Source organism: Pseudophryne corroboree, chromosome 5 (genome assembly GCF_028390025.1).
Source record: "Pseudophryne corroboree isolate aPseCor3 chromosome 5, aPseCor3.hap2, whole genome shotgun sequence".
In the NCBI taxonomy this organism is placed as follows: Eukaryota; Metazoa; Chordata; class Amphibia; order Anura; family Myobatrachidae; genus Pseudophryne; species Pseudophryne corroboree.
In genome coordinates, this window is record NC_086448.1 from 134,232,862 (window position 1) to 134,248,875 (window position 16,014).

The following is a 16,014-nucleotide window of genomic DNA, read 5'->3' on the forward strand; positions in this document are numbered from 1 at the left end:
GGTGTCTGCCCCCCAGGGGGTGACATCCCTTCTAAAGGCATCTGCTCCGCCTCCACCTCATTATCCTCATCAAACATGTCGACACAGCCGTACCGACACTCCACACACACAGGGAATGCTCTATATAGAGGACAGGACCCACAAAAGCCCTTTGGGGGGACAGAGTGAGAGTATGCCAGCACACACCAGAGCGCTATATAAGGCAGGGACTAACTGAGTTATGTCCCTTATAGCTGCTTTTTAATATAAACTATATACTGCGCCAAATTAAATGCCCCCCCTCTCTCTTTTTTACCCTTTTCTGTAGAGTAGTCTGCAGGGGAGAGCCAGGGAGCTTCCTTCCAGCGGAACTGTGAGGGAAAAATGGCGCCCAGTGTGCTGAGGGAGATAGCTCCGCCCCTTTTCAGCGGCCTATTCTCCCGCTTTTTTATGGAATCTGGCAGGGGTATTTACCTCATATATAGCCCCTGGGGCTATATATTGAGGTATTTTTGCCAGCCAAGGTGTTTTTTATTGCTGCCTCATGGCGACCCCCCCCCCCCAGCGCCCTGCACCCTCAGTGACCGGAGTGTGAAGTGTGAGAGGAGCAATGGCGCACAGCTGCAGTGCTGTGCGCTACCTTGGTGAAGACTGATGTCTTCATGCCGCCGATTTTCCGGACCATCTTCTTGCTTCTGGCTCTGTAAGGGGGACGGCGGCGCGGCTTCGGGACCGAACATCAAGGCTGGGCCTGCGGTCGATCCCTCTGGAGCTAATGGTGTCCAGTAGCCTAAGAAGCCCAATCCGGCTGCAAGCAGGCGAGTTCGCTTCTTCTCCCCTTAGTCCCTCGCTGCAGTGAGCCTGTTGCCAGCAGGTCTCACTGAAAATAATAAACCTAAGACTATCTTTCTTCTAAGAGCTCAGGAGAGCCCCTAGTGTGCATCCAACCTCGGCCGGGCACAAAATCTAACTGAGGCTTGGAGGAGGGTCATGGTGGGAGGAGCCAGTGCACACCAGGTAGTCCTAAATCTTTCTAGAGTGCCCAGCCTCCTTCGGAGCCCGCTATTCCCCATGGTCCTTTCGGAGTTCCCAGCATCCACTAGGACGTTAGAGAAACATAAATTAATTGCGTGTATGTACACAAACTTTGTTTAATGTACTAAGTTATTAAGCATATTGACTAAAATGACCCATGACCTTCAGGCTGTGTGTATGAGGTGTCTATGAAACATAAATGCATTCTGTGCTTAGACTTGGGTCCCATCGCCATGATATCTTATTATGGCATGCAATTATTCCAAAATACGGAAAAATCCGATATCCAAAATACTTCTGGTGTCAAGCATTTTGGATATGGGATACTCAACTTGTATAATATAATATTTATAATATATATGTCATTATCTCAGTATGGGACCTAAAAATTGGGGATTTAGAACTTTGGATAAGGGATACTCAACCTGTATCTGCAAAAGTGTTATTGATATACAGTATATATATATCCTCTGATCTATTCACACTAGAAATATATATGTGGAACAGGTACATGCAGTGAGGTAAATGGCTGGGGAAGAACTGGATAGTATCAGAGGCAGATTTACACACAATATATGAGCCAAAGGGTTCATGTGGGAATTATACTCAGGTGCATCAGTATATACTGCTTGAAATTTGGTGAGCTTCAATCAGAGATAAGGGGAAAAAGATAGGCAGGGGTGGCACTGCCTTTCCTGACATAGACTTTTCACTCCAGAGTTTTGACTATAAAAATTATTAGACTACAAAAGAAGATTTTTATAATGTATTATTTGTATTTTTCATACACTTTATATAGTCAAAACTCTACCTTATACTGAAGTATGACAGGAAATGGTTTGTCTCACCTGACTGCACGTCACTGATGTGAAACGTTGTACTACTATATGATGACGGCACACATGTACATTAGATATTAGAGACTGAATGTAACCGAAATACAATTAAATCTCGAACACCTGGGACATAATCTGCCTAACTAGCTAGATATCCCATAGATCTGTCAGCAGACTTATCATAGCCTGACACAATATTTGATCTGGAACTCTTATTGCCCAATACATTTTCTCTGCTTAATAACACACACAGGATGTGTGCTTGACAAATGATTGGTCTTCTAGGGTGCTGTCTCTCCACGTGAATAAGATGTCTTACACCTGACTGATTACAGCAGCGGTGCCAACCCACGTCCTCGACACACACACTTCTCTCCAGCGGCGGTGTTTATCTTTAATTTGGCGCCGGCCCGTTAGCCAATCAGAGATCGTGGACCGGCAGCTAAGGCTCCTGATTGGCTCACGGACCAGCGCCTAATTAAAGATAAACACCGCAGCCGAAGACTGAAGGGCAGGAGAGGTATACACTGCGCTCTCCTCCCTGACCTCACATACAGGGGCAGCAACATGGTGAGCAGCACAGGAGGGGGTAAGGGGGGGGGGGGGGGGCGGAACGTGTGTATCTGGCACTGCGGGCATAGCTGGCACTAGGGGCATAGCTGGCACTGTGGGGACATGTGTATCTGGCAATGGGGGCATATCTGCCACTGCAGGGACGTGTGTATCTGGCACTGGCGGCATATCTTGCACTGTGGGGACATGTGTTTCTGACACTGTGGGGCATATATGTATCTGGCATTGTGGGGGGCATGTGTATCTGGCACTGTGGGGGCATATGTGTTTCTGGCACCGTGGAGGCAACCATTTTTTGTCATTTTTACATGTACTGTATGTGGCACTGTACTGGGGCATTATATGTATGTAGCACTGTACAACATGACTAAAAACGGGGTTATGACACCAGGTCATACACACAAACGTCATACCAAAAAGATGTGCGCACAAAAATGGGGTGTGGCTTTGTGACACCTAGGCCACGCCCCCATCTTAGCGCGTGCATGTTAGTGGCTCTTGCCCTTGACAACAGATCTTTTCTGGCTCTTTCCCTCTAACTGGTTGGCCACCCCTGGATTACAGGATAGGACCCTATCCATAACACTATATTTCCATAAGTGGACACCCACCCATGCTTTAACCATATAATTGTTGTCAATTGTCTTTTGAGTTCTCATGGTGGTATATAAGACTATGGGCCAGATGCATCATCGCTTGGAAAGTGATAAAATGAATAGTGAAAAAGTGCCAGCCAATCAGCTCCTAACTGCCATTTTTCAAACACAGCCTGTGGCATGGCAGTTAGGAGCTCATTGGCTGGTACTTTTTCACTCTCCATTTTATCACTTTCTAAGCGATGATGCATCTAGCCACATGTGAGATACACAATTTTTATAAGCCTTTATTAAAAGGTTTGTTTTAAAACATAAACACACAATAAAATAAAAAGTTACGCAACAAAAAGTTTGCTTTCTCTTTTATTTGTGCAACACACAAATAGTAATAACGTTTTAAATGTCAGTAATGTTATTTGTGTAGCATTGTACATTTGACTCTTGGGAGCACCACCAGCAAGTGAATATTGCCCTGATTATAAAGGGATCCATCTACATATGTTGGATCTTTTTTAAACCAATCAAGTTATGGCAAATTAAAAAAGTTTTTGTGCGGGATCCTCCTTATGGGGCAGATGTATTAAGCTTGGAGAAGTGATAAAGCAGTAATAAGTACAAGGTATTAATGCACCAGCCAATCATTACAGGTTTGAAAAAAAAATGACAGTTAGGAGCCGATTGGCTGGTGCGTTATCACCTTCCACTTATCACTTCTCCTGGCCCCAATGTTTGTTTGGGATCCACCCTATTAATGTGTGTCCTTTTCTACTCCAGTGCTCTGCTTACGACATGTATGCAATGATCATCACAACCATTTTCAAACACAGATTTAAAAATATGGTTAAAAAAAAAAACCCAAGCCTACATTTCCATATTCATAAAATTTCTGTTATAGAGGAGAACAATAAGTAACTTACCTGAAATGTTTTACATAATCTGCTACTTGGTCAGGCGACGTCATTGATTCCACATGATCAACAATTTTCCTGTCGCAAAATTTTTTTTTTTAAATGTAAATATAAAAAAAAGTTAAGTTCAGCAACACGGATTTTAGTGGAATACATTCTGGTCTTGTGAACTCTGGGAAATGCATTGCCTAACATTACACTCTGCCAAAGCATTTTCACCTGTTAATTGTGTCTCCATATGTTGCTCTAATGAGCTGTTGAAGGAGGCTGGTAATTTGTCTTCTCAACCATTGATTTCTTTCTTTTAGGTCAAAGACTTCGTCCATGAGCAGAAGCATCACTCGTAGCGGAATATTGTCATCAACCTAGCAAAAACAAGATTGATGTGACGTCTCTGTTGAGATGTTAAGCAGTAAGCTTTACAGTACTTTACTCAATCTCCATCCCCTCTACACATACAGTAAAACATGTGGAATGTGGATATAGGATTTTAGTTTTTATTAAACATTATACGGTTTGCTGGATTTATTAATGGGAATCTCCATCAAATTTTTAATGTATAGGGTGTAGTGAAGGAGTTATCAAAGCAGTTGTACAGTATGCCATCGGCTTCAGTATCGTCTACCACGAAGCCTGCTGTCATGGAAATGGTACACTGGGGTGGTATATATTTAGGAGCCTACACACAAAAATGACACAGACCAGGGAATGAATTCCAGGATGCCCACTTCCAACATGGTGCTGGTGTTTTATTTGGTTACCGAGAGAGCGCTGTGCATTCTTGGTTTTAATTTGACGCCAGCGAAAGACAAAGTTCCGCGAGTACAGATAAGCAAAGAAGGGTTGTAGCAAGCATTCACACTACTACATCCACATGTGCAGATCAGGTCCTGCAATGTCGCTATTAGTGCCCCAAAAACCGCAGCACGATTGGCAAACTACTGGCAGTTGGTGGCAGTGACATATCTACGTACTTAACGTTTCTGGGAAAAGCATAAGATTATTACTTAAAATAAGATCACACCAATAATAAATAATTTCCATAGGCTATTAACCATTTATGCAGAATTCAATGTCCAACGGGAATTACAACTGTAGATGAAAAGCTTTCCAAAGCAACTGAAGATTCAGCATTCATCAAACCTTTCGCAAAATAATATTGAAGGACAAGATGAGAAATGTTAGCAATGGTGAACGCAGCACCTGATCGTTTTACAGCCATGACGAACTATCCAGAGTACTTTAATACAAAGGAATTTATCAAAGTGACGGCAATGTGGGGATGTGCAGGAAGATATGGAATGCTTTGATGTGACATATAAAAATTCACAGGGAAGGACAGGTGCAGATTTATGACGATGACCAATAGCCATATAATCACCAATAATGTTTCCGCTGTAAGGTCTAACCAAACATAAAAGATTTTCTATTCCATTCTGTGAACTATGTAGGGCTCTACCCCCCAAATACCGGGAAAAATTACCACATGTTTAGTAACCATCAGCAGCAGCTTAGCCCCTTAGCCGACATAAATTATATTTATTAAAAGGTGTAAAAAATAAGAATTTACTTACCGATAATTCTATTTCTCGTAGTCCGTAGTGGATGCTGGGAACTCCGTAAGGACCATGGGGAATAGCGGCTCCGCAGGAGACTGGGCACATCTAAAGAAAGCTTTAGGACTATCTGGTGTGCACTGGCTCCTCCCCCTATGACCCTCCTCCAAGCCTCAGTTAGGATACTGTGCCCGGACGAGCGTACACAATAAGGAAGGATTTTGAATCCCGGGTAAGACTCATACCAGCCACACCAATCACACCGTATAACTTGTGATCTGAACCCAGTTAACAGTATGATAACAGATGAGCCTCTAGAAAAGATGGCTCGCTACAACAATAACCCGATTTAGTTAACCATAACTATATACAAGTATTGCAGACAATCCGCACTTGGGATGGGCGCCCAGCATCCACTACGGACTACGAGAAATAGAATTATCGGTAAGTAAATTCTTATTTTCTCTGACGTCCTAGTGGATGCTGGGAACTCCGTAAGGACCATGGGGATTATACCAAAGCTCCCAAACGGGCGGGAGAGTGCGGATGACTCTGCAGCACCGAATGAGAGAACTCCAGGTCCTCCTCAGCCAGGGTATCAAATTTGTAGAAATTAGCAAACATGTTTGCCCCTGACCAAGTAGCTGCTCGGCAAAGTTGTAAAGCCGAGACCCCTCGGGCAGCCGCCCAAGATGAGCCCACCTTCCTTGTGGAATGGGCTTTTACAGATTTTGGTTGTGGCAGGCCTGCCACAGAATGTGCAAGCTGAATTGTACTACAAATCCAACGAGCAATAGTCTGCTTAAAAGCAGGAGCACCCAGCTTGTTGGGTGCATGCAGGATAAACAGCGAGTCAGATTTTCTGACTCCAGCCGTCCTGGAAACATATATTTTCAGGGCCCTGACTACGTCCAGCAACTTGGAGTCCTCCAAGTCCCTAGTAGCCGCAGGTACCACAATAGGTTGGTTCACATGAAAAACTGCTACCACCTTAGGAAGGAATTGGGAACGAGTCCTCAATTTCGCCTTATCCATATAAAATACAGATAAGAGCTTTTGACAAAGCCGCCAATTCTGATACACGCCTGGCCGACGCCAAGGCCCACAGCATGAACACTTTCCACGTGAGGTATTATAGCTCCACGGATTTAAGTGGCTCAACTCAATGCGACTTCAGGAAATCCAACACTACGTTGAGATCCCACGGTGCTGACTATGCAGCACTCCCTTAACAAAAATCTGAACTTCAGGCAGTGAAGCCAGTTCTATTTTGGAAGAAAATCGATAGAGCCGAAATCAGGACCTTAATGGAACCCAATTTTAGGCCCATAGTCACCTCTGACTTGTAGGAAGTGCAGAAATTGACCTAGCTGAAATTCCTCCTTTGGGGCCGTACTGGCCTCACAGCACGCAACATATTTCCGCCATATGCGGTGATAATGGTTTGCGTTCACTTCTTTCCCAGCTTTAAATAGCGTAGGGATAACTTCCTCCGGAATGCCTTTTTCCTTCAGGATCCGGCGTTCAACCGCCATGCCGTCAAATGCAGCCGCGGTAAGTCTTGGAAAAGACAGGGCCCCTGCTGCAGCAGGTCCTGTCTGAGCTGCAGAGGCCATGGGTCCTCTGAGATCATTTCTTGGAGTTCTGGGTAGCAAGCTCTTCTTGGCCCCTCGGAACAATGAGTATAGTTCTTATTCCTCTCCTTCTTATTATTCTCATTACCCTGGGTATGAGAGGCAGAGAAGAGAACACATACACCGACTGGTACACCCACGGTGTTACCAGAGCGTCCACAGCTATCGCCTGAGGGTCCCTTGACCTGGCGCAATATCTTTGTAGCTTTTTGTTGAGGCGGGACGCCCTCCTGTCCACCTGTGGCCTTTCCCCACGGTGTACAATCATTTGGAAAACTTCTGGATGAAGTCCCCACTCTCCCGGGTGGAGGTTTTATCTGCTGAGAAGGTCTGCTTCTCAGTTGTCCACTCCAGGAATGAACACTGCTGACAGTGCTAACACATGATTTTCCGCCCATCGGCGAATCCTTGTGGCTTCTGCCATCGCCATCCTGCTTCTTGTGCCGCCCTGTCGGTCTACAAGAGCGACCGCCGTGATGTTGTCTGACTGGATCAGCACCGGCCGGTGTTGAAGCAGGGGTCTAGCCTGACTTAGGGCATTGTAAATGGCCCATAGTTCCAGAACATTTATGTGTAGGGAAGTCTCCTGACTTTTCCATAGGCCTTGGAAGTTTCTTCCCTGTGTGACTGCCCCCCAGCCTATGAGCACTCTGCAGTCACCACCACAGCGACACCCTGGCCCTTGGAGACAGGGTTATCCGCCGATGCATCTGAGGATGCGACCCGGACCACTTGTCCAACAGATCCCTTGCATGGGAATTGACGAATGGAAATTCTTCGTAAGAAGCTACCATCTTTTTCAAGGTTCGCGTGCATTGATGCACCGATACCTGTATTTGTATTAGGAGGTCTCCGTCTAGAGACGCTAACTCCTTGGACTTCTCCTCCGGGAGAAACGCATTTTAACCTGTTCTGTGTCCAGAACCATATTCAGGAACAGTAGACGCGTCGTAGGAACCAGCTGCGACTTTGGAATATTCAGAATCCAGCCGTGCTGTTGTAGCACTTCCCGAGATAGTGCTACTCCGACGAACAACTGCTCCCTGGACCTCGCCTTTATAAGGAGATCGTCCAAGTACGGGATAAGTACTTCGGCCATTACCTTGGTAAATACCCTCAGTGCCGGGGACAGACCAACGGCAACGTCTGGAATTGGTAATGACAATCCTGTACCACAATTTTGAGGTACACCTGGTGAAGAGGGTAAATAGGGACATGCAGGTAAGTATCCTTGATGTCCAGTGATACCCTGAAATTTTCCAGGCTTGCAATAATCGCCCTGAGCGATTCCATTTTGAACTTGAACCTTCGTATATAAGTGTTCAAGGATTTAAATTTTAGAATGGGTCTCACCGAACAGTCTGGTTTCGGTACCACAACATTTTGGAATAGTAACCCCGGCCTTGTTGAAGGAGGGGTACCTTGATTTCACCTGCTGGAAGTACAGCTTGTGAATTTCCGCCAGTACTACCTTTCCGAGGGCAGCAGGCAAGGCTGATGTGAAGGCAACGGCGAGGGGAAGTCGTCTCGAACTCCAGCCTGTATCCCTGTGATACTACTTGCAAAACCTAGGGATCCACCTGTGGGCAAGCCCACTGGTCCCTGCAGTTCCCGAGACGCGCCCCCACCGCACCTGTCTCCACCTGTGGAGCCCCAGCGTCATGCGGTGGACTCAGAGGAAGCGAGGGAAGAGATTTGATCCTGGGAACTGGCTGACTGGTGCAGCTTTTTACTTCTTCCCTTGTCTCTGTGTAGAAAGGAAGCGCCTATGACCCGCTTGCTTTTCTGAAGCCGAAAGGACTGTACCTGAAAATACGGTGCTTTCTTAGGCTTTTGTGAGGAAACCTGAGGTAAAAATTTTTCTTCCCAGCTGTTGCTGTGGATACGAGGTCCCAGAGACCATCCCCAAACAATTCCTCACCCTTATAAGGCAGAATCTCCATGTGCCTTTTAAATGCAGCATCACCTGTCCACTGCCAGGTTTCTAATACCCTCCTGGCAGAATGGACATTGCATTAATTCTGGATGCCAGCCGGCAAATATCCCTCTGTGCATCCTTTATATATATGACAACGTCTTAAATATGCTCAATGTTAGCAAAACATTATCCCTGTCTTAGCTATTATCTGACAGGGTATCAGACCACGCTGCAGCAGCACTATTTATGCTGAGGTAATAGCAGGCTTCAGTGTATAACCTGAGTGTGTAATTACAGACTTCAGGATCGCCTCCTGCTTTTTATCAGCAGGTTCCTTCAAGGTGACCGTATCCTAAGACGGCAGTGCCACCTTTTGACAAACGTGTGAGCGCCTTATCCACCCCAAGGGATATCTCCCAACGTGACCTATCCTCTGGCGGGAAAGGGTACGCCATCAGTAACTTTTTAGAAATCACCAGTTTCTTATCGGGGGAAACCACGCTTCTTTACACACTTCATTCATTCATCTGATGGGGGAACAAAACACTGGCTGCTTTTTCTCCCCAAAAATAAAACCCTTTTTATGTGGTACTTGGGTTCATGTCAGAAAATGCGTAACACATTTTTAATTGCCGAAATCAAGTAACGGATGTTCCTAGTGGATTGTGTATATGTCTCAACCTCGTCGACACTGGAGTCAGACTCCGTGTCGACATCTGTGTCTGCCATCTGAGGTAACGGGCGTTGTTTGAGCCCCTGATGGCCTTTGAGACGCCTGGGCAGGCGCGGACTGAGCAGCCGGCTGTCCCACAGCTGTTACGTCATCCAGCCTTTTATGTAAGGAGTTGACACTGTCGGTTAATATCTTCCACCTATCCATCCACACTGGTGTCGGCCCCACAGGGGGCGACATCCCATTTATCGGCCTCCGCTCCGCCTCCACGTATCCAACATGTCGACACAGCCGTACCGACACACAGCACACACACAGGGAATGCTCTGATAGAGGACAGGACTCCACTAGCCCTTTGGGGAGACAGAGGGAGAGTATGCCAGCACACACCAGAGCGCTATATATATATATATACAGGGATAACCTTATATAAGTGTTTTTCCCTTTATAGCTGCTGTATTGTTATACTGCGCCTAATTAGTGCCCCCCTCTCTTTTTTAACCCCTTTCTGTAGTGTAGTAACTGCAGGGGAGAGCCAGGGAGCTTCCCTCCAACGGAGCTGTGAGAGAAAATGGCGCCAGTGTGCTGAGGAGAAAGGCTCCGCCCCCTTTTCGGCGGCCTTTTCTCCCGTTTTTCTGTGGAATCTGGCAGGGGTTAAAATTCATCCATATAGCCCTGGGGGCTATATGTGATGTATTTTCGCCTGCTCAGGGCGCCCCCCCCTAGCGCCCTGCACCCTCAGTGACCGGAGTGTGAAGTGTGCTGAGGAGCAATGGCGCACAGCTGCAGTGCTGTGCGCTACCTTGGTGAAGACAGGATGTCTTCTGCCGCCGATTTTTCCGGACCTCTTCTCGCTTCTGGCTCTGTAAGGGGGCCGGCGGCGCGGCTCTGGGACCGAGCTCCGAGGCTGGGCCTGTGATCGGTCCCTCTGGAGCTAATGGTGTCCAGTAGCCTAAGAAGCCCAATCCACTCTGCACGCAGGTGAGTTCGCTTCTTCTCCCCTTAGTCCCTCGATGCAGTGAGCCTGTTGCCAGCAGGTCTCACTGAAAATAAAAAACCTAAACTAAAACTTTCACTAAGAAGCTCAGGAGAGCCCCTAGTGTGCACCCTTCTCGTTCGGGCACAAAAATCTAACTGAGGCTTGGAGGAGGGTCATAGGGGGAGGAGCCAGTGCACACCAGATAGTCCTAAAGCTTTCTTTAGATGTGCCCAGTCTCCTGCGGAGCCGCTATTCCCCATGGTCCTTACGGAGTTCCCAGCATCCACTAGGACGTCAGAGAAAATGCATTCATTAATCATTACCCACCCAAATTAAGGTGACGGCCTGGTAAATTACATTCCAAAACATGTCAAGGGAACGCGAACATCTATATACCCATATCTGTATACAGAAGTATGCTGTTTGGTATATAGCAAGTCATCTTTTTTTATGCGAATATTGAATAACCAACTTAAGTAAACAAAGAACAATAACTGAATTAAATAATTGGTTGGTAGTCTAAAGGTGGTTACACAGTAGGCGGCGTGCTCCATGAGCGACATCGTCCAGTGTTTCCCCTCCCGGGCCGGGCATACACACTGGGCGATATGACGTTCATATCGCTTAGTGATGTCACGCAGCGGCCAGGCCGTGAAGGCAGCTCTTAGACAATAGTTCAAACTGAGCATGCATGCGCTGCCGGCACAGAGGGTTGTTAATGACCCGCGGGGCCGTGCATCGCTGGTCGGCTGCGGCATACACACTTGCCGAGAAAGTGAGCGACTTCGCTCAGGAAGGGTGAAATGAGCGACATCGCTAATTTTCTCGGCAAGTGTGTATGCACCTTAAAGTTATTCGGAATGAATACAATGTTGTTGTTTATTTCCAGGCCACCCCTTAGCATTGTATAAGGTGCCCTAAAATACTTGATAGATCTGCAGTGATAATAATACCAACACATGGAGCACTAATCACTACAGCTCATTTTCTATTTTGCTATTGCAGGAATCAGTAAACAAGATTTCAGGTAATGACCACAGTGACAGGGAACTGCTGACACTTGTAATAAAGACAGGCATGTCCGCTGGGTGTGGTATACAAGATCTACAGTACATGCATAAGGTCTACAATCATTAGGTCCACTCTATATGGTAGACAGACAAACGGTCGACTCTGGAAAGAGTCAACACTTTTTTTTTTTTTTTTTTTAGCATTTTTGGTGTTATTGTGGATAGTTTTTTATCTCTCGGACCACCATTACTTGAAATGCGTTTGCGCGCCATGCTTTGGGCCCAGTGCCTCACTCATCACAAGGTTACTAAAGGTTATGATTTGTGACATGGATAGTCAAGGATCGAAAAAGTCTAAAAACATGAAAGAACACCAAAAAACGTGTGTTGACCATTGTCATGCAGACTATATGAACCGGTCGACCTTTTCTAGTGTCGACCCATAGTCCGGATCCCATGTTGCCTCTCCCTATATGTATGCCTGAGTGGCTACACTGCCTGGGAATACTGCCCTAGTTTTCACTTGCTGACAAAAGTTGTGCAGAATCATTACTGTGGCAGAGAAAACGACATTTGCCATTATAACTAGAGATGTGCGGGTTTGGATTTACTCGGTTCTTAACGCCAAAATGAACGTGAGTTCGGATTTATTTTATTGGCTATCCAAAACGTGACATCCGAGAGCCAATAAGATGCCGGTTTGAGATCCAGGTAAATCAGAGTAAATACAAACCCGTACATCTCTGGTTATAACTATCTAACGGTACGTGGACGGCACAATTTCAAAGATTAGGAAAATGTGTTAAAGTAAAAAGAATAAAAAAAAATGAAAGGAACACACTGTACATCAGGTACTTTTTTTTTGTTTTGTAGCATAAGAGGCCGTGCACACATCTGAAACACACTACAAATATTTATAAACCGCTGGTAAATCACTCACATTGTCATCCAATTGGGCCGACACCCGACAGTGTTCTGGATCTGAACCAGGTTTTGGTACAAGAATTGGAGCCTTAACAAATAAAAATATATATTAATAATATACTAAGAGCCTGAAGTATGACAATTCACACAGTGAGGTCAATATAATTAGAAGCGATTCCAAATTGTCCTGTATATTGGGGGTTATTCAGAGTTGATAGCTTTTTATCGATTTTGCAAATGGACAATTTTTGTCCGTCTACGCATGGGCAGCGGTTGCACTGCACGTGCGTGACCCTTCACAATGCGATTGCATCCTGGCATGATGTGATTGCACTGTGATTGACAGGCAGCGGGAATTTGGGGGCGGCAATGTGGCGTTGGTGGGAAGTGGTGCAGGAGACGCAGGTGTGTCATGGTCGTTTTTGGGGCATCCGGATGATGTCGCCTGCATTTCCTGCAACCAGAAATATGGCGACAGTCCGCCTGCACGCGCAGCTTGGCTGTATACAGAGGGGTCTACCTCTATTTCATGATTCCTGAGATGTGATTGCAATTGAATTGCGATCACAATGCAGGGAGGCGTTGCCCTGTGCTCGGTGGCCCCCAGCATGCGATTTTAAAGAGTAGCAGTTTTGTGTTTTAGCAAAACTGCTACCGAGTCTGAATAACCCGCCATGGTGCGATGGACAGTGTGCACATAACTGTACATAGGATAACCTCAATGTACACATTTTAGTACACACCTCTATGGGGCTGCAAACTAATATGCCCAATGTATGGGCAAAACCAGAGGGATCTAGGGTGTTCCAACTTTGTCATAATGGTACAGAGTAGCATTGCCCCCAACTGAATCAACAACTTTCAATGTGTACAATTATGTGCAAATACTGAGCATGTGTCTTTAAAAAATAAAATAAAAATTGAACATATAAAAAAAGTCAAATATTATGTGCAAAAAAAATAAAAAATTAAATTTGACCACTATTGGGTATATTCAATTGAAGTCGAAACTGCCGTCTTGTCGGAAAGACGGCAGTTTTCGACTTATTCAGGTCGGATGGGGTTCTGACCTATTCAATCCCTGTTTTTTTTATCCGACAAGTCGGGGAATTCGACTTGTCGGAAAGCACGTGGATCGGCGGAAGAGCTGCTGATCAGCGTGCTTCTGTCGGAAAACGAGGCCAAATCCCGCAGGTTTTGGCCCCGTTTCCGGCCATCTCAATCAAGCTTTAAAAAAAGTCGGATTAAGATGAGGGAGCTGAAAGGAGGAGACGGGGGAGAGCAGCGGCTCCAGCAGCGTAGCAGGAGGATGTGTCACAGCCGCCGCTCACGACAGTGTCCACCCGGCTCCAGCAAACGAAGTCTCGCTTGCTGGAGCTGGGTGGATGCTGCCGTGAGGTCTGGCGGCTGTGCCACATCCTCCTACTACGCTGCTGTAGTGCTACTCCTCCGTCTCTCCCCCCTCTCAGCTTCCTGATCTCAATTCAACTGTTAAAGTCAGATTGAGATGGGCATTGAATAGCCCTTGTCGGATCCATTCCGACAAATGCATGTCGGAATGGATCTGACTTTAATTGAATATACCTCTATACATTTACAAATGGTTACAGTGTTAGACAAAGTAAAAAAATAAGAATTTACTTACCGATAATTCTATTTCTCGTAGTCCGTAGTGGATGCTGGGGACTCCGTCAGGACCATGGGGAATAGCGGCTCCGCAGGAGACAGGGCACAAAATTAAAAGTTTGACCACTAGGTGGTGTGCACTGGCTCCTCCCCCTATGACCCTCCTCCAAGCCTCAGTTAGGATACTGTGCCCGGACGAGCGTACACAATAAGGAAGGATTTTGAATCCCGGGTAAGACTCATACCAGCCACACCAATCACACTGTACAACTTGAGATCTGAACCCAGTTAACAGCATGATAACAGAGGAGCCTCTGAAAAGATGGCTTCCAACAATAATAACCCGATTTTTGTAACAATAACTATGTACAAGTATTGCAGACAATCCGCACTTGGGATGGGCGCCCAGCATCCACTACGGACTACGAGAAATAGAATTATCGGTAAGTAAATTCTTATTTTCTCTGACGTCCTAAGTGGATGCTGGGGACTCCGTCAGGACCATGGGGATTATACCAAAGCTCCCAAACGGGCGGGAGAGTGCGGATGACTCTGCAGCACCGAATGAGAGAACTCCAGGTCCTCCTTAGCCAGGGTATCAAATTTGTAGAATTTTACAAACGTGTTCTCCCCTGACCACGTAGCTGCTCGGCAGCGTTGTAATGCCGAGACCCCTCGGGCAGCCGCCCAAGGTGAGCCCACCTTCCTTGTGGAGTGGGCATTTACAGATTTTGGCTGTGGCAGGCCTGCCACAGAATGCGCAAGTTGAATTGTGCTACAAATCCAACGAGCAATCGTCTGCTTAGACGCAGGAACACCCAGCTTGTTGGGTGCATACAGTATAAACAGCGAGTCAGACTTTCTGACTCCAGCCGTCCTTGAAATATATATATATATTTTTAAGGCTCTGACAACGTCGAACAACTTGGAGTCCTCCAAGTCGCTAGAAGCCGCAGGCACCACAATAGGTTGGTTCAGGTGAAACGCCGATACCACCTTAGGGAGAAACTGAGGACGCGTCCGCAGTTCTGCCCTGTCCCAATGGAAAATCAGATATGGCTTTTGTACGAAAAAGCCGCCAATTCTGACACTCTCCTGGCCGAAACCAGGGCCAGTAGCATGGTCACTTTCCATGTATGATATTTCAAATCCACCGATTTGAGTGGCTCAAACCAATGGGATTTGAGGAATCCCAAAACTACATTGAGATCCCACAGTGCCACTGGAGGCACAACCGGGGCTGTATATGTAGTACTCCTTTGACAAAAGCTTGGACTTCATGAACTGAAGCCAATTCTTTCTGGAAGAAAATCGACAGGGCCGAAATTTGAACCTTAATGGACCCCAATTTGAGGCCCATAGACAATCCTGTTTGCAGGAAATGTAGGAATCGACCCAGTTGAAATTCCTCCGTCGGAGCCCTCTCCTTCAGGATCCGGCGTTCAACCGCCATGCCGTCAAACGCAGCCGCGGTAAGTCTAGAGGTAGAGTGCACGGATCCTCTGTGCGCATTTCTCTTGAAGTTCCGGGTACCAAGTCTTTCTTGGCAAATCCGGAGCCACGAGTATCGTTCTTTCTCCCCTTCGCCTTATAATTCTCAGTACCTTGGGTATGAGAGGCAGAGGGGGGAACACATACATTGACTGGTACACCCATGGTGTTACCAACGCGTCCACAGCTATTGCCTGAGGGTCTCTTGACCTGGCGCAATACCTGTCCAGTTTTTTGTTGAGGCGGGACGCCATCATGTCCACCTTTGGTTTTTCC

The 16,014-nt window shown here is 46.3% G+C and overlaps 1 protein-coding gene across 3 annotated transcripts in view; it reads right to left on the reverse strand.

Moving 5' to 3' along the window:
* The window catches only part of SNX13 (sorting nexin 13), a 266,302-nt gene that overhangs the window by 19,234 nt on the left and 231,054 nt on the right, over window positions 1-16,014 (reverse strand). For all 3 annotated transcript variants that reach the window (XM_063921738.1, XM_063921739.1, XM_063921741.1), the window contains 3 exons: window positions 12,638-12,709; window positions 4,147-4,292; window positions 3,937-4,005 (listed from right to left, as the gene is read on the reverse strand). In XM_063921738.1, coding sequence (XP_063777808.1) covers window positions 3,937-4,005; window positions 4,147-4,292; window positions 12,638-12,709 — 287 coding nt within the window. The remainder of the gene's footprint in view (window positions 1-3,936; window positions 4,006-4,146; window positions 4,293-12,637; window positions 12,710-16,014) is intronic.